The sequence below is a fragment of the Pteronotus mesoamericanus genome, unplaced genomic scaffold (genome assembly GCF_021234165.1).
Source record: "Pteronotus mesoamericanus isolate MK-2021 breed Mesoamerican mustached bat unplaced genomic scaffold, CSHL_Meso_final contig_94, whole genome shotgun sequence".
In the NCBI taxonomy this organism is placed as follows: Eukaryota; Metazoa; Chordata; class Mammalia; order Chiroptera; family Mormoopidae; genus Pteronotus; species Pteronotus mesoamericanus.
The window spans coordinates 9713493-9738806 of NW_026555285.1; the positions used below are offsets into that span (position 1 = coordinate 9713493).

Sequence of the window (25314 nt, forward strand, 5' to 3'; positions counted from 1 at the left end):
CCATTCTAAAAGATATCTTTGCTGGATAGAGTAATCTTGGATGTAGGTCCTTGCCTTTCATGACTTTGAATACTTCTTGCCAGCTCCTTCTTGCCTGCAAGGTGTCTTTGGAGAAATCAGTTGATAGTCTTATGGGAACTCCTTTGTAGAGAACTGTCTCCTTTTCTCTTGCTGCATTTAAGATTCTTTCCTCACCATTAATCTTGGGTAATTTAATTGTGATGTGCCTTGGTGGGTGCTTCCTTGGGTCTAACTTCCCTTGGGAATCTCTGAACTTTCTGGATTTCCTGGAAGTCTATTTCCTTCACCAGATTGGGAAGCTCCCCTTCATTATTTCTTCAAATAAGTTTTCAATTTCTTGCTCTCCCTTTTCTCCTTCTGGCATCCCTGTGATTCAGATGGTGGAACGTTTAAAGTGGTCCCAGAGGTTCCTAAGCCTCTCCTCATTTTTTTTTAATTCTTGTTTCTTCAGTCTGTCTTGGTTGAATGTTTATCTCTTTCTTCTGCTCCAAATCATTGTTTTGGAGTCCTGGTTTCCTTCCCTTTACTATTGGTTCCCTGTATATTTTTCTTTATTTCACTTTGCATAGCCTTCACTTTTTCCTCCATTTTGTGCCCATACTCAACCATTTCTGTGAGCATCCCGATTACCAGTGTTTTGAATTGTGCATCTAATAAGTTGGCTATCTCTTCATTGCTTAGTTCTATTTTTGGAGCTTTGATGTGTTCTTACGCTTGGGCCATGTTTCTCTGTCTCAGCGAGCTTGCTTTTTTGAAAGGGGCGAAGCCTTAGGTATTCGCCAGTGCTGGACAACCTAGGACACTGCATTGTGATGCTATATGTTGGGGAGGGGTCTGAGAGGTAACAGTGCCACTTGGTAGGCTCTCCGCAGGCTTTCAGTCACTTCCCCCACTACCCACAAGCAAATTGGGCCCTTCTGGTGCTGATTCCCCGGGTGGGTGCGTTTGTGTATGTTCTAGGACTCTGTGGTTCTCTCCGAAGAACTCTTCTGGGAAGCTGCAAGTTTCCCCCGCTGCTGCATCCCCCACAGGTTTTACAGTCAGAGGTTTGAAGGCTTTCTTTTCCCACACTGGAACCCTGGGTTACCCGGTCTGTCTCACTCCCTAGCTGTTCCTCCTGGTTTATCCGCATGCAAATGTGGGACCACCCAGTCTGCCAGCAGCCCCCTCACCCACCTGGTCCTCCAGCAGCTGCCTTGCCATATGTCCTCTCTGCCTCAGCTGCCTGTCTCTACCTCTGCTACTGGTCTGGATGAATGTTTCTTCTTTAACTCCTTAGTTGTTGGACTCCATACAGTTTTAATTTTCTAGAAGTTCTGCTTCCTTTTGTGTTTTAATTTGTTGTTGTCCTTCTTTTGGTTGTGTGAGGAGGCAAAGTGCATCTACCTATGCCTGTATCTTGGCCGGAAGTCCTCCTCCTCTTTTTAACTTCATGGTACTGCCACATATGTCATCAACCGCACCACATGGCAGCTTTATGCTGAACAATGTTGACATTTGGGGAACTGTTTCCTGCTAAAACTTGGTTTGATTTTTATTATTACTTAAAAAATTGTTAAAATTTAGCTTTCAGCTGTTGTCCTAATTTGCCTGAAATTAACAGGAAGGAAAGCTGGTATGTGTATTTTTCTTTCTGGAGCTGTTAAGACCTTCAGTAAAGTTATTAAACGCAGTTGAAAGTCAATATATCACTACATTTTAATTTGCATATTAATTTCTATTGAGCCTTTGAAAACTTTGATCTTTGACAGATTTTAACCCCCAAAAGTCTTTCTGTTCCCATTCATCACTTGTAATTTATTTTGAACCTATTCCAAAAACAAATGGAAAAATAATCTGCAAGTACCAGACAAGAAATCTCATAATAACTTTGAGGGTTTTTTTTTAATTATACTAGCATCTTAGACATCGGCATAAATAGGGTTGATTTAATTTAGAAAATGGAGTTTAGAATCTTATAATTCTTTAAAGAAGTAGTTCTGAGCCCTGCATGCACATTGGATTTACCTAAGAAGTAACAGGCCCAGTAACAAACATCCCCAGATACTCTGATTTATTTGGTCCCATGTTGGATCAGGTATTGATATTTTTTTGATGTTTCCCAGTATTCAGTAAAGGTTAATAACCACTGGTGTTTACTGAGGTTCCCTGATTCAAATAAAACGTAATAAAGAGAAGATACTTAATATGATTATTTTTAATGAGGAGAGATTTTAGAGATGTTTGGATAAATATTTTTTTAAGTAGCTAGCCAAATGAAATGCAGTATTTTTCTTAGGGCATCAGTGAGGTGTTAACACTTTCATGTCTTAAAAGGACTTTATTGTTAAGTATTAGGAATGTGACCATTTTATGAATATCTCTGACCTTCCTGAAGTTCTCCTTTTAAATCTTGGAAAGGGGTCTGGTTGAAATGATGTAGAAAAAACAGTTGTGTGGATAAGGTTTGGTGTAGTCATCAACACAAAAACTTGAAGAATAATGTCTAATCTCAATCTAGAAATACAGTCATCCTTCAGTATCATTGGAGATTGGTTCCAGAAACCCACCCACTGCAACCCCTCCCACCAGATACCAAAATCCAAGGATGCTCAAGACTCTTATACAAAATGCCATAATATCTGCATGTAATCTACACATATCCTCCTAAATGCTAATCATCTCTAGATTGCTTATAATATCTAATACAATGTAAATGCTATGTAAATGGTTGTTATACTGTACTGTTTAAGGGGGGGAGTCTGTGCATGTTCAGTAGAGATGCAGCTGTTACAGGTCTTACTGCATTGTACACATCAGAAACAGTGTGAACATTTTTTCCATATTATTTCCCATCCACAGTTAGTTGAATCCACAAGTGCAGAACTCACAGATATGGAGGGCCAGCTGTACTAACGAGAACATGTATATCTTTATTGCTATAAACTACAGAAGTTATTTAGGGTAAAGAAAGCCAGTTTTCAAATGAAAGTTAAATTAAATGAATCCTGTTATGGGTTCAATCGCCTCTCCCCACTTCACCCCACCTTGAGATTCATATGTTGAAGTCCCAACACCTAGTGTCTCAGAATGTGACCTTATTTAGGGTCATTGTGGGTGTAATTCGTTAAGATGAGGTTATACTGGAGTAGAGTGGGCCCCTATTCCAATGTGATTGGTGTCCATATAAAAAAAGAAAGTTTGGACACAGACACATACAGGGAGAACACCATGTGAAAATGAAGACAGGAACAGATCCTTTCCTCATAGCCCTTAGAACCAATCCTGCCAACACTTTGTTTTTAGACTTATGGCCTCCAAAATTGTGGGACAATAAATTTTTGTTGCTGAAGGCACCTACTTTGTGGTACCTTGTTACAGCCACCCTGACACATTAATACAAGTCTATTTATCTAGTATTTTTTAAAATTTAAATCTAGTAAAATTCAGCATATGAAATTTTGCCATGCCTCTTATTTAAGAGGCTGAGAACCATTTCTCTATAAGGAATTTTAGAATGTGTGGTTATGGCGTTCTTAGGTTCCTGACTCATACTTTTAGCCCGTTGTCAGTCAATCGTTTCAAAAGGCAGGAATTTATTATGAGCCCAGATCAACACCTGGAGCTTCTGGAGTGTGTATTTTCCTTCCATTTGTGATAATAGAGAGGAGATTGTTTCCAGTCATTTGGGAGGAGTTTCCTAGACGTATAGGTTAGGGGTGCTGACCCCATGGGGTGTTAGAGGGTTAGGTAAAAAAAAATGTGAATAACTTAAATTGGCTCTTGACTTAGGTGGATTCCCAGCCACAGGTTGAAAATATCATATTTGACTATTCTTGATCTGTAGTTCTTGAACCTATGCATGTGAAACCTGAAGAAATGAAGGGACAACTGTACATTTATAGAAAAAAAAAACCACATATAAGTGGACCTGTGCAGTTCAAACCAATGTTCAAGGGTCAGCTCTATTTTATATATATAGATTCAGGTGTTACCTAAGATTCAAGAGTTGGTCACTTTCTTTTACATGAATTAGTAGCACCCTCAAGAAATTAGAGATGAACAACTATGAATATATATCTTTTATTTCAGTGGACTAGAAAAGGATGGCCAATGGTTTTCATAAGAGGAGCAAGTATCTTAGAAGGAGAAGATAGTATGGCTAAATTGCAAGTGATCCTGGGAAGTCCCTGGGCCCCAAAAGGAACTGCCTATGCCCACAAGATAGTTTATAGTAGATTCCGATCGGAGAACCCGGCAAAAAATAATATTGAAAGTAATACCCCAACACTACTTCTTACCTATTCTGTTTTTCTAAACAGAGCCAAGTAAATGTGCCAACAAAACAAACCATGTTTAAGGCTGACTATAATAGTATACAGGTACAGAACGTGGGCCCTGGAGTCGATTTAAGTTAAGGTTCTACCACTTACTACCAATATGACTTGTGGCAAATTATTTCCCATGTATAAAATAGATAATCCAATGTATCTCCCTCATAGGATTATGTGATGATTAAGTAAGGTGGTCATCCATGTAAAGCAATAAGAAGAACCCCTGGCATATATTATGTGCTAATAAATATTAGCTAATAGCAGTTGCAGAGATAGCAGGTATGTGTCCAGTGTGCATGCTACTCCCTCCCCCACTCCATTTAGTCCAGAGAATGAATAATCTCTTCTATTGTAATGTTATAAACTTAAGTCCATGCCTTTAAAATATATCTTAACAAAAGAAAATCAGGAAGTGCCCGTCCAGGACCAGCTGATGCTCTTACATTTAAAGTGAGGCAAATTAGGTCATGACAGTAGGATAAGAGAAGGCCCTAGGTCTCCTGGTTTACAATCTTTGTTTTTTACCACATGTGTCTAAATCACAGAACCATGCAACCCTTTTTTTCTTAATTAAGCTTTTACTTCAAAGGAAACTAATTTTTTCTCTCTATTTTTGTGTATTTGACAATTTTATTTAAGTAACTTAAAAATCTTTGAACTGAAATGAAAAAGTGATTGTTTAAAGCAAATCAGAAAGTGGTTGATTATAATAGACTTCTCTGTTAGGGAATGAAAAACTGGTAACAGTGGCCGCCTCTTGGGGGAGACACTAATACTGGAGTAAAAGTAGCAATCATTGATTATAGTGGTATATGACAAGGTGTTTCTGAGACTTGCAAATCTGGAGAATAATCAATACCTCCAGTTCACTTACAGGTTAGTAGAGAAGAACAAGGAAAAGAGTAGTAACAAGTGTATCTAGTTATGTGAAACTCATAGATTTGGATAGAACTTCTGGAGATATCCCTTGTAATAACCACACCCTTCACATTTACTACCCAGATTTCAGGGGTCAAATAGATTTGGATAAAAAGGAATATGTTGGTTTTGTTTGGGTGAAGACTGGTCCTGTGAATTGCATTGATGTGCCTCTAATTTAGTGAGTGACCCTGGGTAAATTTCTTAACCTGATTTCTCAGCTGCCAGTGGATGGAGATGGGAAGCGCTATTCTTACCTAGTACATAGGGTTTTGTGGTATAAAATGAAGCCATGTAAAAATAAACTGAATTCTAGGCTCATTCTTTTTACAATATTAGGAGTTTAACTTGAACTTTTAGGAGAAAGGAGAAATGTGTTAACAAGTACATGTTGTTCATGCTAGGGAAGATTGCAGTATTCATCTCTCAAAAAGAGAAAGGGAAGGCCAGATTTAACTATGCTTTGGCCACTTTATATACTTTCCCTTGTGTGTGTGGGGGTGTGTGTGGGGGGTGTGTGTGTGTTTTACAGTGTACTCTTTGAATCTTCTACCTTCTGTTTAAAACTTAACGATTTTTGAGAGCCAGTTTACTTCTGAATAACTTCCTCTTTTCTGAAATAGGAAGAAACATTTTTAAATAGAGCAATTCAAATATGTTTAAGGGTTATTAATCATAAATTTCAGAGCATAGATTCAAGAAAGCACTGATAGTATCTGTTTAGCACCTTTGATAGTCATGTATTTAATTTAGGTAATTAAATTCTTATGATAGAAGTAATAGTTAACCTCAATGTACAGTGCTGTGAACATACTAATTTTTAAAAATTGAGGCTGCATAGTTATAATGAAACCATAAATAGCCTTTTTATTTTTATTTTATTTTTTCAAATACATTTGTCTCTGCCTTCCCCCCACCACTTTCCCTTGCCCCCTCCCCCGCTCCCTCCCTCAACCCTTCCCCTTTGGTTTTGTCCATGAGACCTTGCTATATGTTCCTTGACTTTCCCTTTCCCTTCCTTTTCCCCTACCCCCCTCCCCACCTCCTTCCCTCTGGTCTCTGTTGGTTTCTTTTCCTTTCAGTGTTGCTGGTCTTATTTTCCTTGCATCTTTGTATTGTTGGTTAGGTTCCGCTTATAGGTGAGATCATATGGTATTTGTCTTTCGCTCCCTGGCTTATTTTGCTTAGCATAATGCTCTCTAGTTCCATCCATTGCTGTCGCGAAATTTAGTTCTTTTTTTCTTTCTGCTGCGTAGTATTCCATTGTGTAAATGTACCATAATTTTTTGATCCAGTCATCTACTGATGGACATTTAGGTTGCTTCCATCTCTTGGCTATTGTAAGTTGTGCAGCTATGAACATTGGGGTGCATAGGTTCTTTTGAATTGGTGTTTGGGGATTCTTAGGGTATAGTCCCAGCAGGGGAATCACTGGATCAAAAGGCAGTTTCATTTTCAACTTTTTGAGGAAATTCCACACTGCTTTCCACAATGGCTGCCCCAATCTGCATTCCCACCAGCAGTGTACTAGTGTTCCCTTTTCTCCACAGCCTCACTGGCACCTGTTGTTCGTTGATCTGTTTATGATGGCCATTCTGACCGGTGTGAGGTGGTACCTCATGGTGGTTTTGATCTGCATTTCTCTGATGGCTAGTGATGCCGAGCATCCTTTCAAATGACTCTGGGCCCTCTGTATCTCTTCCTTGGAAAAGCATCTGCCCAGGTCCTTTGCCCATTTTTTGATTGGGTCATTTGTCTTCTTGGAGTGGAGCCGAGTGAGTTCTTTATATTAAATAGCCTTTTTAATGTAGCAGACTTACTCAAGGAAAATAACAAGAGTGCCTGAAATTATTATGTATGGGCAGTAACTTTTTCTTACATAGTTTATGGGGATATGGTTTAAGAAACAGGATAGTTATATAGTCTTGAGCTATCTTCCCATAAAATACTTAACTACAAAGGGGAAAATAGTAACTTTATAATAGATAAACCTGTTAGGTCGATCACCCTAACTAAATGATCAAAGTTAGGATCACTAGTAATGGGGCAAATAGCTATTTTAGACTTCCTGATATGATGTATTTGAAAGGATATAACATTACTTTCTTTGTATTCTTGCCAAAAATGCAAACTGAATCTCATGTGTTGTTATCATACAAACCAAAATTGGGGGACATTTTACAAAACAAATGACCTGTATTCTTCTAAAGCCTCAAGAGCATGAAAGACAAAGAAAAACTGAAGAATGACTCTAGATTAATGGTTAAGAAATTGTTTGAGATTAAAAGAGTCGTCATAAAGAAACATGATGAAGCCTATGACCCTAGATTGGATCCTGAACCAAAATTTCTTTTTCATTTTTTAAAAAGTACATTAATGAAAAGAATGCAGAAATTTGCATGAGATCTGTAAATTAAATCAGCATCTCCCAACTGTTTTAGCACCAGGGACTAGAAGACAGTTTTTCCAATGGGGTGGAGAGGGGAGAATGGTTTCAGGATGGTTCAAGTGCATTATATTTTTTGTGCACTTTATTTCTATTATTACATTGTATTATATAATGAAATAATTATACAACACATCACATGCTAGGGTTAGCACATGGGCTTACCAAAACTGTGACTGAGACAAGTGAGCAGTGAAGGGGAGGAGGGAAGAGGCGTGGACAGAAGTGGTAAATAAAATAATGGGTGGGCCACACACAGACTAAAATAAATGTCAGCTTCTGACTTAAACCCTGACACCAGATGCAGCTGTACAATTGAAGTACATCAACTCACTTGCCACTCTAAGCCAGCCACTTGATGTAGCCTAATTGTCACCTGCCACTCACTGATAGAGTTTTGATATGAATCCACAAGCAATTGATTAATTAGGGTCTCTGTGCAGTCAAACCTCTCTGCTAATGATAATCTGTATTTGCAGCTGCTCCCCAGCACTAGCGTTACTGGCTCAGCTCTACTTCAGATCATCAGGCATTAGATTCTCATAAGGAGTACGCAACCTATATCCTCTGCATGCATAGTTCACAGTAGGGTTCATGCTCCTATGAGAATCTAATGTCACTGCTGATCTGACAGGAGGCAGAGCTCAGCCAGTAATGTGAGCGTTGGGGAGTGGCTGTAAATAGAGATGAAGCTTTGCTCCCTTGCTAGCTCGCTTGCCACTCACCTCCTGCTGTGCAGCCTGGTTCCGAACAGGCCACATCAGCGGTTGGGGACCCCTGGATTAAATAATAGTACTATATCACTGTTTTTTTTCTGGTTTTGATTATTGTACTATCTTTATATAAGATAATATTCATGTTTTCAGGAAACACACTGAAGTATTTAGGGATAAAGGCCCAATATGTCTGCCACTTTCAAACAAATCAGAAAAAAATGCAGGTGTAAAAATAATAATATAGAAAGAGAATGATAGACATGATTATGTGTTAAAATTACACAGATATGGATGAAATTTGTAGGGGAATTCTTTGTGCTATTTTTACAATCTTTTTAAATATTAAATATTTTATAAAGGAGCTAGAAACTTAATAGGTTTGTCACTAACTGATTTTTCCTTTCTTTTTTTTTTTTTTTGCATCAATAGGCTGTTTATTGCATATCAGTCCTTTGAAAGGATGATGATTTACAGAGAAATGTTAAATGGAAATGTGCCAAATGAATAATACCATTACAAGTGATAGGTAGAGCAATATAAAAGGAGTTGATAAGTGTCAAAGCATTTTTACTATATTTGAAAAGTAATTCTTTTATAGACAGTCCTCATTATTACATAATATTAAGATCCATGTATACATTGTCCTGTACACTCAGAAAACTTTTTATTTGCTTTTTACTCTTAACATTGAATTCTTTTCATGAACAGTTAACTGATTTTTGAGTAGGTTGTTCAAAACCCTTCTGGGTCAGTTTCCTCACCTGATAAATGAGGTGGCTGGACTAGATACCTTAGGGGGTCCTTTCAGTTCTAAAATTCTGAGATCTTATAACCAGAAATAAAATGACAGTTAATTTTCACATTTGAGTCAAAAGTTGTTAAACAAAGACTGTGTGCCAATTGACAGTGTAATACTTATTTAAACTCGCAGATGTTTTTCTGTCAAAGAAACTTTTATTGAGATTGTTTTTAATCATACATTTGTATGCAACTTCTCACACATTAATGACTAGTAAACTTAAGTGGCTTAAAAGCATACTTTTATAGAATTTTCCAATGAAAACTTGGTTGTTAAGACTCAAGATTAATAATGAAAGTTTGTTATCTTAATATATATGTGTTCACTTCAACCTTAGAAGGGTTGTCAAGGTACAAGTTGTTGATGGTATAAAAACTACATTGATGTTCAGTATGAGATAATTTTTGGTTCCATCAAACAAAAAATAATTTTGTTAATCCTTTTTTTCCCTCACCTCTCCCAGGTTGGTGATCCAGCTATTTTTCCTGCTGTAATAGTGGAACATGTTCCTGGTGCTGATATTCTCAATAGTTATGCGGGTCTGGCCTGTGTGGAAGAACCCAATGACATGATTACTGAGAGCTCCCTTGATGTTGCCGAAGAAGAGATCATAGATGATGATGATGAAAACATCACCCTTACAGGTATGTGTGCCTGCAGTAGCGCCTTACTTCAGCCTAGTTTCAGGCAGTGTCCTAACCCTGTGATTCTGGGGGCATACAAAGTCCCTAACTTGATGTTAAATAACTCCATTACCTGCAGAAACTAGAGCCCTGCAGGGAGAAAGAAATGTCCTTTTCTTTCTCATCTGCTTGCATTTCATAGTTCTTTCTCACCTCCCCTTTTTTCTTTCCTAAATATAGTGAGATGAATGTGACAAAATAAGGAGGCATGCAGGAGGAACCATACCAACTCAATTCATCAAGTCTTCTCTGAGCACTTTTTATATTCCTAGCTCTACATTCCTGATAACAGTGAGAATTTGTTGGTAGGGGAAAAGATAGGAAAGTTTTGTTTGTTTGTTTGTTTGTTTCTTTGTTTTTTACTGCCATTGCTTAAAGCAAAACAGGAGGCCATGATACAAATGTAGGATAAGGTACTGAGGTTAAATGAAGATTCTCCTTCTGGTTTAGTCAGAGCTAGTAGGGTATTTCAAACTTGAAGAGTTTACTATGTAATGTAAGTATGAGGTACAGTGGTAGTGCTGTTTTCACCATTTTTAGAAATTGGTGCATGTACTCATATTGTTATACATTAACATACAGAGATGTTGGAAGTATTTGAGAAAATCAATTATTTGAAAGGAAAGGTTATCTAAATAGTGTTAAACTAAAAACAACAGAAAATTAACATTAGTCACAATATTAGCTAAACCTAGACCTTATTTGTAGGTTTTAGTCATTTCGTACTAATGTCCTTTTTCTGTTCCAGGGTCCTATCTGGAATCTCACATTGCATTTAGTTGTCATTTCTTCTTAGTTTCTTCTAGTCTGTGGCTGTTCCTTTTTCTTACCTTGTCTCTTATAGCCTTGACACTTTTGCAGAGTACTAGTTAGATATTTCAGAATGTCTCTTAATTTTGTGTGATGTTTTTCTTATGATTGGAATGAGATACATGCATTTTGGGCAAGAATATCATCAAAATGGCATTGTCTCCTTTTCAGTGTATCATACTAACATAATTGATTAAAATGCATTGTCTCTGTCCTGGCTGGTGTAGCTCAGTGGATTGAGTGCCTGCCTGTGAACCAAACGGTTGCAGTTTGGGTTCCCAGTCTAGGGCACATGCCTTGGTTGCTGGCCAGGTCTCCAGTAGGGGGCACGCTAGTGGCAACCACACATGGATGTTTCTCTCATATGGTATATCCATAATTTTTATTTGCAGAAACCCAGTGAAAGTTTTTTTAATAAATCTAAATTTGTTTCTCCCTTATGGATAAAGGAATTAAATTAATCAAGTTAGAGGTTTCTATTCATTGCTGTCTGTGATATATAGATTTTGTCTACCCAAATGACCACCACTGTGCACTTATCTATTGGGTAGCTAGTGACATTTCTGCAGTCTATTCTGAATTCTTGATGCCTTAGGGAAGGCTATACTTTGTAGGTTGCAAACGAGGGCCTTCCCAGTTTTAGTCATCAGGGAAGATATTAGTCTTCAAAGAAGAAATTAAGTCTGGAAAAGCAGATCTTAGAGCTTTAAGAGAAGGAATTGCTTTCAGTGCTTCATTCTCTTAGGCTTAGACTTGAAGACAGCTGATGGTGAGGTACATACAGGTTCCTTCCTTCCTTCCTGGAAAGCAGAATTGGTAAGGAATGGGTCCAGAAATCAAACATGTTTTGAAAACCAGATTTGCTTTTTGCATGTTTCTTCTCCCTCCCCTTTCTTACCTCCCAGCTTTAACACTTCCATCCTTGTTTGAGCATGTCTAGAGAAAGAAGAGAACCTTGTAGTAGCCCTGCTTGGTCTGCAGTAAGAGAGGGAAGAGTACTGGATTTAGGAGACACTGCAGAAGAAGAAAGAGATGGAAATAGAACATTTTATAAACTGTACATGAGTCCTAGGTAGCACTGCAGTTGATATTAGGAGTTATTATTACATTTATTGTTAGTATTTTAAATATGATAAAAAGCATTGTGCTAGATTCCAAATCTTTTAGACATATACTAAAATATTTAGGGATAAAATATGCTGTCTTGGATTTCTTTAAAATAAACCTTGAGAGCAGTGAGTGGTGTGTAGATAAAAGAAGATTGACCCTGTGTTGATAATGGTTGATGCTGAGAAATGGATACGTGAGAATTCATTATACTATGTTTCATAATTTTGATTTTGTTTGAAATTTTCAATAATAAAAAGATTGAATGATTTTTATTGATTTGAGGCTTATGTTAGTAACTGTGGCTGTTATCTGTAACACCTAATTTCAAATTTGCATGTATATCAAAACACTGTCATTTTTATTATTGATTTATCTCTTATCAGGTTTGATATAAATTTGAACCTATAAAATAAATGTGTAATGATAAAATACCATGTTTATCCATTTATATGTTGGAGTTCCACATAAGGGTTTGTTGGGGTTTTTTTTTTAGATTTTATTTATTTTTAGAGAGAGGGGAAGGGAGGGAGAAAGGAAGAGAAACATCAGTGTGTGGTTTCCTCTTGCATGCCCCCTAATGGGGACCTGGCCCGCAACCCAGGCATGTGCTCTGACTGGGAATCAAACTGGTAACCTTTTGGTTTGCAGGCCAGCACTCAATCCACTGAGCCACACCAACCAGAGCCCACATAAGGTTTTATTTAAAAAGGTTGTGCTATTAAATTTTTTTTTAATTTTATTTATTTCTAGAGAGAGGGGAAGGGAGAAAGAAAGGGGAGAGAAAATTCAATTGGTTGCCTTTTTTACACACCCCACTGGGGACCGAACCCACAACCCTGGCATGTGCTCTACCTGGGAATAAAAACCTTTTGGTTTGCGGGATGATGACTAACCAACTGAGCCACAATGGCCAGGGCTATGCTATTAAATTTTTCAAAAATATTTATTTACATTTTAATGTTTTTTAAACATTAAGAAAAAAACTTAGACAAGGCATAGTCCATAGTAGGAGAATTAGTGTCCTACAGTACACAGTAGAGAAGAATGGTACCCAAATTACCAAAGGGTATTTAGATTCTAATAATATGACTGTGACTAAAAACTTTTTGGAGATGGTGGCAATTTGCCAGCTATAGAGGAATGAAAGAAGAGTCAGAGATTGTTAACAGAAACCCAAGTTCATTCCAAGAGTTTTGGGATCAGTTTTGAGCTGAAAGGGACCTAACAAAGTCAACCCAGTCATTTATACTAATTGTTTTTTCTTTATATTATAGTTGAAGCTTCTTGTCATAATGGGGATGAAACAATTGAAACTATCGAGGCTGCTGAGGCACTCCTCAATATGGATTCTCCTGGCCCTGTGCTGGATGAAAAACGAATGAGTGAGTAGTTATGTGTTATGATTGTTCATGTTTATATACTTTGACAACTATTCTTGCCATCTCTTTCTATTAGATGGTAAATATAAAGAGACTCAAGACCATATTTTATACTTTTTTTTGTTCCAAGGGTATAGTACTTCTTGAGAAACCTTTGCAAAAGTGTTCAATTAAATAAGACTTTAAAAAAAGGGGCGGGGAGGGGGAGTGAGACCTTTAGGAATAAAAAAGTAATTTAAATAAAAATAAGAAAAAGACCAAAAAAAAGTAATTTACATAGTTGTCAAAGGGAAGATTATGAAGAATTTCTTCTCTTAACCTTATTGGTGGAAGGAGTAGGGTGTTTAGGTCCCAAACTGTTTATTATGTAGTGATTTATGTAGATCTTCATCAGTGAATGTCAAGCATCCATTGCAAAGTTTCCTAACACTTCACAGCATAAAATTCACTACCACATTTGGTCTTCTTTATTTATTTTTTGTGGGGGGAAGGTGGGCAGAGAGGACAAGAAAAGCAATTTTATTTGGAAAGCCAGTGAGCTGAGAAGATAAGGACTGGTGTCCTAAAGAATCATCTTGAGAAAGTACAGAATTTGGGCTTCTTTTATTTCAAGGGAAGGGGGAAGCCAAGGGGTTTGCAGTCAGGGATGACTGATGATGCAATTATCAGCACATCAGCATGGGTCCACAGGGAATGGTGAAACTTCAAATTCCTATCGCTGAGGTCTCAGTAAGGAGGTTCCTATAAATCTATTTTCTCAGCCAGTTTCTCTATCTGCCCCATTTTATATCACCACCTTCACCACACGAAGAGGAAGCGCCATCGTGCGTGGGCAGGTTCCTCCTACAGCCACAGACATTCTTGTGTGCTTTTAAATCCATGTTCTTTGGGCTTTTCTAATAAGAAAGTAGTTAAACTAAAGATTAATTAATACTAAATCAATTCATGATGTCTACAGAATATTTTCTACGCATACCAGTGCATTAGACAATAGTGTTACACAAATGAATGGATACAACCTCTTTCCTCATATTACAATTAAATTTTGAAACCAGTTATTTATGTAAATAACTGTACAAAACAAAAATAAAAGCCATGAGAGGGTTAACATCGTTTTCTGGGAGGAGAGACTACTCTGGCTGGCAGTATAAGAGACAGGCTGTGTGGAGGGAGTGTTTTGACCTGGGCTATAAGTGACAAATAAGCTTCTAATGGGAAGAAGAGACAGGAAAGAGTATTCAAAGTAGAAGAAAAGGATTGCGCCAAAGACACAGACCTGTAAAAAAGAGTGAAGTATACTAGATAAAAATGCTTTGACATAGCTGAGTGGAGATAAGATTGCAAGGTAGGTTTGATCTAGACTGTGGAAGCGTTACATAGCATGCTGGACAGTTTGGGTTGTTCTTATCTTTTCTGTCCTATAAACTATGAAAAGATACGTCTGTTTTCTCTTTCTTTTTAATTTTCAGGAGGAAAGTTTTTATAGAGAAGAATAATACAGTCAGAACAGACTTAGTTTACAGAGAATCACTTTAGCAGCAATGTGAAAATGGGAGGAGAGAGAGGAAAGAGACTGGTGATAAGAAGTCAAGTAAGGGAAACATTAAAATAGTTCAGCCAAACCTGGACTGATTTAGGATATCTGATTTGGGGCAGAGGAAATAAAAGCAAGGACCAAATTTCAAGATTTTATTTCTTCTTTATTCTTCATAGAAATAGGAAATTCTCTTATGAAATTATTTTGATTTATAATACAAAGTTGATGATAATCAGTTGATTTTATTTCCATTAGATAATAATATTTTTAGTTCATCTGAAGATGACATTGTTGTTACCCCAATCACCCATGTATCCGTCACATTAGATGGGATTCCTGAAGTGATGGAAACTCAGCAGGTTCAAGAGACATATGCACGCTCACCGGGAGCCTCCTCACCAGAACAACCTAAGAGAAAGAAAGGTGGGTAATTAATTTGTTTAGGAGAAACAAGTCTTGATGTGGAATCTAAATATAATTTTTATTTAAGGACATTTCTATATCACTTAAAACATATAAGAAATTGACACAAAACATGTTAAGAGGTATTTGTCCATATTAGATTTCTTTTATAAAAAGTTCAATTATTTTACAAGTTTAAAATATTTGATCTTACAGAATAGGTATTTTACAACTTTTTAAAGCCTCAATCTTTTATCTAAACCCTTTAATCCATACTCATAAAGAACTTGGGGATAGAAGCAGGTCAGCTTACTCCCACAGGACATAGTTTGAAAATCACCAGTATAGTTACAGATTCCAGTATAATATTCTAGTGGGAAAAATATGAATTAGACATCAGCAAGTAAGTAGTTGAAGAGGGAAATGTTAGAATGTGTTAAAGGGGATTTTTAACTTTTCACAAATTAGGACCATTCTTACATTTTAAAGTCTAACACTCTTTCCATTTTACTGCATTATGATTCTACTCTAGCTTGTTTAATATTTTGAGTTTAATATCTTGGTTAATGGCATCACTACCAGCCACCGAGTAACCTAACTTCATGTAAAGTGGGAGAAATTCCAAGAGCCAAAAATGAAGAGGAAAATGAAAATGGTACAAATGAGCTGAAACTGTAGCAGTTCTGAAGGGCTGTAAGGATGTGTCTATCTTGCTATCCAGGCAGCTTGGATTTTATTGCTCTTGTAGAGGTGATGCCTAAGACTTGGTCCAGTACAATATGGGGTATTGGACAGAGACCTCAGCATATAACTGGGGTCCTCAGGAGAAAAACAATTGCCCACTGGCACAAACAGATGTCAGGAAGATTATATTTCTTAGTTGCAGCTCTGATTGGAAAAATTCTTCCTTTTAAAGTTCATAATCCTGTACCAGCCTTAACCTAGGTTTACAACTAGATTTTAAACCATCACTGTCTTTAGGAATTCCCAACCAAGTAATTTACATAAAGGAAAGCCTAGGCTAGAAATAACACTGGGACACCAGGCAGAAGTTCTTGTAAAATTGTTCTGGCAAATCATGTATTTAAACCAGGCTTCATCGGATTTCCTCAAATAAAACACTGTTGAAGGTGAACTCACATATCAGTGTCACAGAACATGTGAGGAAAACAATTCTTGAATGAGAAGCAGCAGACATAGAAAACCCTAGGGATAAATCTCTAAAACTTCAGGTAACAGAATTATCAAATAGATATGTTCAGTGAGTGTGTTTGCAGTCATTAAAGCAGAAGAATTTTTAAAAATTGTCAAAGAATAAGACTATTAAAAATACCAGGTAGAACTTCTTTTTCTAGTTAAGACAGAATAATAGAACCTGACTAGGCAACAATTTTTGGGATATGACACAAAAAAGCACAAGCAACAGAAGCAAAAATAAATATGCGAGATTACATTAAACTAAAAATATTCTGCACATCAAAAGAAACAATCAACAAAATGAAAGGGCAACCTATGGAATGGTAGAAAATATTAGAAAATCCGTATATTTAAAAAGGAATTAATAGCCAAACTGTGTAAGAAACTCATACAATTCAACAGCCCCCCCCCACACACACAAAAATCTGATTAAAAAATGGGCAGAGGACCTGAGTAGACAATTTTCTAAAGAAGACATACAAATGACCAACAGGTACATGAAAAGATGCTCAACATCACTAATCATCAGGAAAATAAATCAAAACCACAGTGCAATACCACCTGTCACCTGTTAGAATGGCTGTTGTCAGAATGGCAAGACATAACAAGTGTTAGATGATGTGGAGAAAAAGGAACCCTTGTGCACTGCTGGTAGAAGTGTAAATTGGTACAGCCACTATGAAAAACAGTAAGAAGATTCCTCAAAAGTTAAAAATAGAGCTACCATATGACCCAGCAATTCCTGTTTTGCATATCTACTCAAAAATGTGAAAGCATTTATTCATAAAAATATATGTACCCACGTGTTCACTGCAACATTATTCACAATAGCCAAGACATGGAAACAACCTAAGTGTTCTTTGATGGATAATTGGATAAAGAAGTGGTACATAGATACAATGGAATACTACTTAGCCATTTAAAAGTAATGAAATATGGCCATTTGTGACAACATGAATCTTGAGAGTATCATCCTGAATGAAATGTCAGATGGAAAAGGACAAGAACTGTATGACTTGACTCATATGTAGGATATAAAATAGAGAGCAACAAATGAACCAAGCCAAACAAGCAAACAAACTCATAGACACAGGCAACACTATGGTGGTTACTAGACGGGGAGCGGGGTGGTGAAAGGATGAAGAGGACAAAGGATGTCAAACATGGTGGCAGAAAGAAACTAGACTTTGGGTGATGAGCACACAATGCAATATGCAGAAGATGTGTTATAGAATTGTACACCTGAAACTTATTTAATATTATTAACCAGTGTTACCCCAAATTTAATTTTAAAAAATTAAAATAAAATGTATGTGTATATATATATATATGAATGGTTGGTTACATGTGAATTGGTAGGGTGGGGAAGGGTAAGAGGTAAATAATACAAAAGGGCACAATGTACTCTTGGAGCTAAAGAATATGTTAATTATCTCAAATGCACGATGGTTTCACAGATGTATGTATGTCAGAACTTAACAAATTATCAACTTTAAACATGTGTATGTGCAGTTTATTGTATAGCAGCTATAACTCAATAAAGCTGTTTTTAAAAAATAGATTAACATCCTACTTAATGGTGAAAGACTGATATGATAAGGAACCAAACAGAATGCATAATATATTGGTTAAATAGAAGAGTAGTCTCTGCTTAAGAAAGAATCATTGAGCTCCAATATAGATTGATAAAGACTAAAAAAAACACAAAAGAGTTAAAAATTTGAGGATTGAATGAAAAGGTCTCTATTTAGCCCTGGTTGAGTGGTTTAGTTGGCTAGATCATTGTCCTGTTATGCCAAAGTTGTGGGTTTGATCCCTGGTCAGGATGCATACAAGAATCAATCCAGTGAATGCATAAATAAGTGGAACAAGAAATTGATAACTCTCTATCTGTGTGTCTCTGTCCTCCTTCCTACCTTCTCCTCCTTCCTTCCCTTTTCCCTTTCCTCTCTCTAAAATCAGTAAACTAAAAAAATAATTTAAAAAAAGAAGAGGTCTCTATTTACTCAAAGCTCCAGGAAGAGAGACTATATAGAATAAGGAAGAGGCAATATTCAAAGGTAATGACAGACTATTCCAGAATGCTGTTAGTTCTAGCACAGTGAATCCTGAGTAGTGTAACTAAAATAAATGCATACCTAAATTCCCTATAGTAAAAATGCAAAACACCAAAGACAGCCTCTGCCCCCAAAAAAGAACAAACCAGGGAGAAACTATGTTACTTAAAGAGAATTGCTTATTAAATTGGCAGCTTAGAATCTCCCAGTAGAAACTGATACCTTTGAAGTATATGGACAAGAAATAATTGTCAATTAAAAGTTTTAGACTTCTGGCCAAGATGGAGACATAGGTGCCTCACATTTTGCCTCCTTGAACAACCAAAAGAAGGACAACAACAAATTTAAAAACAAAAAATTATCAGAACGGCTGGAAAATCCAACTATATGGAAGTCTGACAACCAAGGAGTTGAAACATTCATCCAGATGGGCAGGAGGGGTGGAGATGGGCAGCCGGCATGGAGAGATGCTTAGCAAGACGGTGGCTGGAGAACCCAGCAGTCCTACATTACATGCAGATAAACCAGAGGAATAGCTGGGGAGCAAGACGCACCACACAATCTAGGGTTCCAATGTGGGAAAATAAAGCCTCAAAACTTCTGGAGGTAAAAACCTCTGGGAGTTGTGGCGGCAGAAGAAACTCCCAGCCTCACAGGAGAGAGTCCATTGGAGAGACCTACAGGGTCCTAGAACGTACAAAAACCCACCCACCTGGGTATTAGCACCAGAAGGGCCCGATAGCTCATGGGTAGCGAGGGAAGTGACTGAACTGGCAGAGAGCCAAGCAATTGGCATTGTTTCCTCTCAGACCCTCTCCCCCACACACAACATCACAACACAGTGACCTGGCGAATACCTAAGACTTTGCCCCTTCCAACGTAGCAGGCATGCTGAGACAGAGAAATATGGCCCATTGAAAGAACAGATCAAAGCTCCAAAAAATAGAGCTAAGCAATGAAGAGATAGCCAATTTAGTTCAGATGCACAGTTCAAAACACTGGTAGTCAGGATGGTCACTGAATTGGTTGAGTATGGTTGCAAAATGGAGGAAAAAGTGAAGGCTATGCAAAGTGAAATAAAAATATACAGGGAACCAACAGTAAAGAAAGGAAACTGGGACTCACATCAACGATTGGGAGCAGAATGAAGAGATAAACATTCAACCAGGACAGAATGAAGAAACAAGAATTCAAGAAAATGAGGAGAGGCTTAGGAACCTCTGGGACAACTTTAAATGTTCCACCATCCAAATCATAGAGGTGCCAGAAAGAGAAGAGGAAGAGCAAGAAATTGAAAACTTATTTGAACAAATGATGAAGGAGAGCTTCCCCAATCTGATGAAGGAAATAGACTTCCAGGAAGTTCAGAAAGCTCACAGAGTCCCAAAGAAGTTGGACCCAAGGAAGCCTACACCAAGGCACATCATAGTTATGTTACCCAAGATGAAAGATGAGGAGAGAATCTTAAATGCAGCAAGAGAAAAGGGGACAGTTCTCTACAAAGGAGTTCCCATAAGACTATCAGCTGATTTCTCCAAAGAAACCTTGCAGGCAAGAAGTTTTCAAAGTCATGAAAGTCAAGGACCTACATCCAAGATTACTCTATCCAGCAAAGCTTCATTTAGAATGGAAGGGCAAATAAAGTGCTTCCCAGATAAGGTCAAGTTAAAGGAGTTCATCATCGCCAAGCCCTTATTATATGAAATGTTAAAAGGACTTATCTAAGAAAAAGATAAAAAACGATGACTAGTAAAACAAAGGGGAAGGGAGGAGGAAGAATGGGGGAAAAGGTACAGGGAATAAGCAGCATAAATAGTAAGTACAAAATAGGCAGGGGGAGGTTAAGAATAGTGTAGGAAATGGAGAAGCCAAAGAACTTATATGTACTACCCGTACAAGGTGGGGGAATGTTGGGGGATGAGGTGATATAGGGTAAAGGGGAATAAAGGAGAGGAAAACAGTGGTACAACTGTAATAGCATAATCATTAAAATACTAAAAAAAAGAAAAGATGAAATACTGCCATTTGTAACAATGGATACTGAGTGTCATGCTAAGTGAAATAAGTCAAATAGAAAAGGACAAGAATCATATGATTTCATTAATATGTGGGATATAAAACATAAAGCAGCAACTGAACAAAGAAGACAAACAATCATTTATATAGACAACAGTATGATGGTTATCAGAGGGGAAGAGGGTGGTGGAGGTTGAAGAGGGTAAAGGGGGTTAATAAATGGTAATGGAAGGAGACTAAACTTTGGTTATGAGCACACGATGCCATATACAGATGGTATAGACTTGTATACTTTATAATCATATAAATTTATTTGTATAAATTGATAAAAAAAATTTTTAATGCCCCAGCTGGTGTGGCTCAGATGCTTGGAGCATCATCCTGCAGACCCAAAGGTCACCAGATGATTCCCGGTCAAGACACATTGCCTGGGTTGCAGGTTCGGTCCCCATTTGGGGTACGTGCAAGAGGGAATTGATCGGTTTCTCTCTCATACCGATGTTTCTCTCCCTCTCATCCTTCTTTCCCCTCTCTCTAGAATCAATAAAAGAAAAAAAAATTATACCAAACTAAGCTACAATATAATTCACATAAAGCTTGTGTATATTGCCACCCTGAATGGTAAGGAAAATGATGGAGAGGATGGATATTGGGTAGGCTAGTGGTAGTGTCTGCCATGACTAAAACTAGCAGAAGACAACAATGGAATAAGGAAAATAGTAACTGTCAGGAAAAAAAACAGGTAAATATCAATAGAAAGCATAAAATGAGTGGTTAAGAGAGACAGGAGCTAACTGAATTCTTGTCTTCTAACACTTGTTATCATCAACACAATCAGCCAGAAGAAACTGCCTCATGAATGGGTTTTCTGCAGATGTCTGCAATGATGGAAGTCAGGACACCTGGCTGACTAGGTTCCACATTTATACATTTGGTAGTCGTAAGAGAGACCTGAAGAGTGACATTTTTGACCCTCTTCTCTCTGACTCTTGTTCATCATTGAGAGAGTCAGCCTTGAGAATGTTGGGGTAAGAGGTACTAACTCAAATACCCAATCATGCTTAGTATTTGTTGTTTCTCATACACCAAATGGTAGTGCGTTTGGACAGCAGGATTGTTTCTACCTAAATCATGCAGGCAGCAATGCCAACAAATTGTGGTTCTAGGTTAAGTGGCAAAAGAAGATTTCAACAAAGCTTTAGGGTAATTAGTTGATCCAGATCAAGGCTGCACAAAATACAGTTTGACACTGTTGGAATGGACTTGTTTAGAGATTGGATGATGGATAACCATAAAGTTTGTTTGTTGTAAACAGAATGAAATAAAGAAAAATGAGATGTTTTAAAATACACAGTAAAGTAAAAACTGACTATGTGGTTCATCAAAGTGTTTGCTTCATTCATTTTTTTATGTAGATTTGGGGCAGTTTTCAGTATTTGAGAATTGTTCAGAGATGTATTTAGAAGAGAATAAAGATAAAAATTCACTTTTCCTACCTTAAAAAGCTTATGTAAACCAACAGCAGACAAACCTTTATGGTATATTTTTTTAGCTCAAGTTTTATCAGAACATTCCCCTGAATTTTAAGAAAGCACTGTCAGTATTGTCAACTCAAAGGCAAGATGCAATGTTTTAAACTTAACCTCATGTTTACAAATCATACAAAATACCATTTTCAGACTGTGTGTGATTTAACCTACATCAATGTTAAATTTTTACTGAAAGGAAGATTTCCTTTTGGTAAATAGCATATATGGAGACCAATATATATGATCTTAGTGTAAAGTGTTTGACACTTGAAATTTAGGATAAAGGAAAAAATAGAAATTATAAATACCTAAATTGTGCACTCTTTCACACTTTTGAGGGTGAATATTTATGAAAAGCTGTTTTGCTTTCAGGGAGAAAAACTAAACCACCACGACCAGATTCCCCAGCCACTACACCAAACATATCTGTGAAGAAGAAAAACAAAGATGGGAAGGGTAAGTGCTACTGTAATTTCCCTATAATACTGACAAGTCAAATAACATTCAGATTTCTTTAAAATGTCTTTATATTGTAAGCAGAGACCACCAGCTTTCTTGACATATTTAAAGTGGATCTTATTGCTGCCACACACTAATAAGATACAGTTGCCATTTTCTGTAAAGAGCATGGTAATAATGTAGCCCAAGAAATTCATTTAAAAGATTTTTATTCACCTGTTAAAATAATCCATCCATTTAATAATGAGTCTCTTTGAAGAGCTAGATTAGGTTTTCAGTGTAAGACATTTTATTACATTGTGTTAGAGTTCTAGTATTTTAGTAACTGCTGCCCAAATTTGAAGAAAATTGTTATGGCTAATCCACTGGCTCTAATATAAAGAGAATAACTATTGAAAGGTTTTGTCCAAGTGTTTTTCACTGTTTTTTTATGTAATGGTTCTTAAAGAAGTGGGGGGGGAAATCTTCTCAGAGTGCTTTCTCCCTAAGTCATCTCAAATCTAATTAGCAAGATTGCTCTGTTGCAATATCTTATGTGAGACTAATAAAAAGTCTATATTAGGCCCTAAAAATTATAACTATTATATTATCAATACTAACTGAATTGTGTGATATTTTGGTATAGCTATTGATGGAACTTACAAGATTTTTAGTTGTGTTTTATTGTGCTCTTTCAAATGAAATTTTGGTCAGTTTAAAAGAAATTGCTTCTGTTTCAGGAAACACAATTTATCTTTGGGAATTTTTACTGGCACTCCTCCAGGACAAAGCTACTTGTCCTAAATATATCAAATGGACACAGCGAGAAAAAGGCATTTTTAAATTGGTAGATTCTAAAGCAGTATCCAGGTTGTGGGGGAAGCACAAAAACAAACCTGATATGAATTATGAGACCATGGGAAGAGCTCTCAGGTATGTGAAATTTTTGTAGTTCATTGTGTTAAGAATATAATTTCCTAAACTCTAAAAGATAGTTAATTTCTAAAAAGTTAAGAATTTAAAAAATGGTGGATTTTATTTGTTGAAGTGCTAAAACCATACTACTTATAGAAATCAGTGTGCATTTAAATTGAAATCTTACTTCAATCTTGAAACTGTTTGCCTTCCAAAAAAGATTTTGATGCGAACAATAGATATTTTATTTATAAAGGGATCATAAACATGTTAAGGTGTCATCAGGTGTTGTAAATTGACCACAGGCCTCGTATGTCTTGAGCCATGAAGCTTAAATTTAACACAAAGTACAAATAGGGGTGATGGAGGTACTTAACAAGGGGTGCATTTTTAAAAATATATCTCAGGTGTGATATATAATGTTTTATGGTGGAATAAATTATTGCTTTGAGGATAATGTTAGACATTTTCAACTAGGGTATCATTTTATTTTTCAACTCACTTTTAGCTTTTCTGTAATCATGTGAAGATATGCATGTATTTGAGAAAGATTTATTAGAAATAGCAATAATACAGTAACTTGATAACCTTCTTAAACTATAACTATTTAGTTTATTTTTTTAACTTACACTTTTTGGTTACTAATTTAATTAAAATTACTGACAAAATTTTAATTCTTTCTATTTGTACATTATTAAATTTTATATAGAAAACTGAATTAAGTTTACGGAATCAAATTTAAACTGGTAGGGACATTATAGGAAACTATGGAAGAGAAATAGTTTCTTGAGGTTGGTACTAGATTTTATTATTCCAACAAATTAGCAGGAGGGTAGGGGAAGAAATAAAAATGAAGGCTAGAATAATCCATGTACTTTATCAACAATCCCTTAATAAGAATTGGTTTTAGATTTAGTCGGTAATAAGGACTTGGCTCTATGAGTAAATGTGTTTTACATATATTTAAAAAATAATGTTCTCATTGCACTGTCTTATATAAAATAACTTCCCTTGATTTATTTTTTATTTTTTTAAAGATTTTATTTATCTTTAGACAGAGGGGACAGGAGAGAGAAAAAGAGGAAGAGAAACATCAATGTGTGGTTGCCTCTTACACACCCCCTAAGGGGGACCTGGCCTGCACCCAGGCATGTGCCGTGACTGGGAATCAAACCAGCAACCTCTTGGTTCACAGGCTGGTGCTCAATCCACTGAGCCACACCAGCCAGGGCATAACTTCCCTTCATTTAAAATGTCTTTTCTCACTTGTTTTTTTCCAACTTTAAATTTTAGTTTATGATTAGGAAATTTTTATTTTGGTGAATATTATTTTAATTTGTTCAATTAAATAAAATATTGGTGAAATTGTCTGTTTTGAATAGGTACTATTACCAAAGGGGTATTCTGGCAAAAGTAGAAGGTCAGCGCTTGGTGTATCAGTTTAAGGAAATGCCAAAGGATCTTATTTATATAGATGATGAGGATCCAAGTTCCAGCATAGAGTCTTCAGATCCATCACTGTCTTCAACAACCACTTCAAGCAGGAACCAAGCAGGCCGATCAAGAGTATCGTCAAGTCCAGGGATAAAAGGAGGAGCCACTACAGTTCTAAAATCAGGGCATTGTAAAGCTACAAAAAGCAAAGATCCTGTGGAAGTCACGCAGCCGTCAGAAGTTCTGAGGACAGTGCATCCCGCACAGTCTCCGTATCCCACCCAGCTCCTCCGGACTGTGCATGTAGTGCAGCCAGTACACACTGTCCAAGAAGGAGAAGCAGCCCTCATCAGCTGTGTGCAGGATGAAACGTTAAATTCTTCCGTTCAGAGTATTAGGTGAGAAAACTAAAGTTTACTGATGTGTATTCTTATGTGACATACCTGACCAGAGCCATTTTTTGTTAAGTGGGTCAAGATTCAGAGTGAAAATAAACATGATAAAGATTTCAAGCTAGAACTTTTATTCAACAGATCATTTCAGCAGCAGTATATTATCCATTATATCAGACCTCTGACTGTATCAATGTTTCCT

The 25314-nt window shown here is 36.8% G+C and overlaps 1 protein-coding gene across 3 annotated transcripts in view; it reads left to right on the forward strand.

The window, feature by feature from the left end:
- The window catches only part of ELF1 (E74 like ETS transcription factor 1), a 126455-nt gene that overhangs the window by 91392 nt on the left and 9749 nt on the right, over nucleotides 1-25314 (forward strand). For 2 of the 3 annotated variants that reach the window (XM_054586396.1, XM_054586397.1), the window contains exons 3-8: nucleotides 9677-9857; nucleotides 13091-13198; nucleotides 14988-15155; nucleotides 22306-22389; nucleotides 23112-23304; nucleotides 24669-25118. In XM_054586396.1, coding sequence (XP_054442371.1) covers nucleotides 9677-9857; nucleotides 13091-13198; nucleotides 14988-15155; nucleotides 22306-22389; nucleotides 23112-23304; nucleotides 24669-25118 — 1184 coding nt within the window. The remainder of the gene's footprint in view (nucleotides 1-9676; nucleotides 9858-13090; nucleotides 13199-14987; nucleotides 15156-22305; nucleotides 22390-23111; nucleotides 23305-24668; nucleotides 25119-25314) is intronic. The other variant, XM_054586398.1, reaches the window with a different exon arrangement.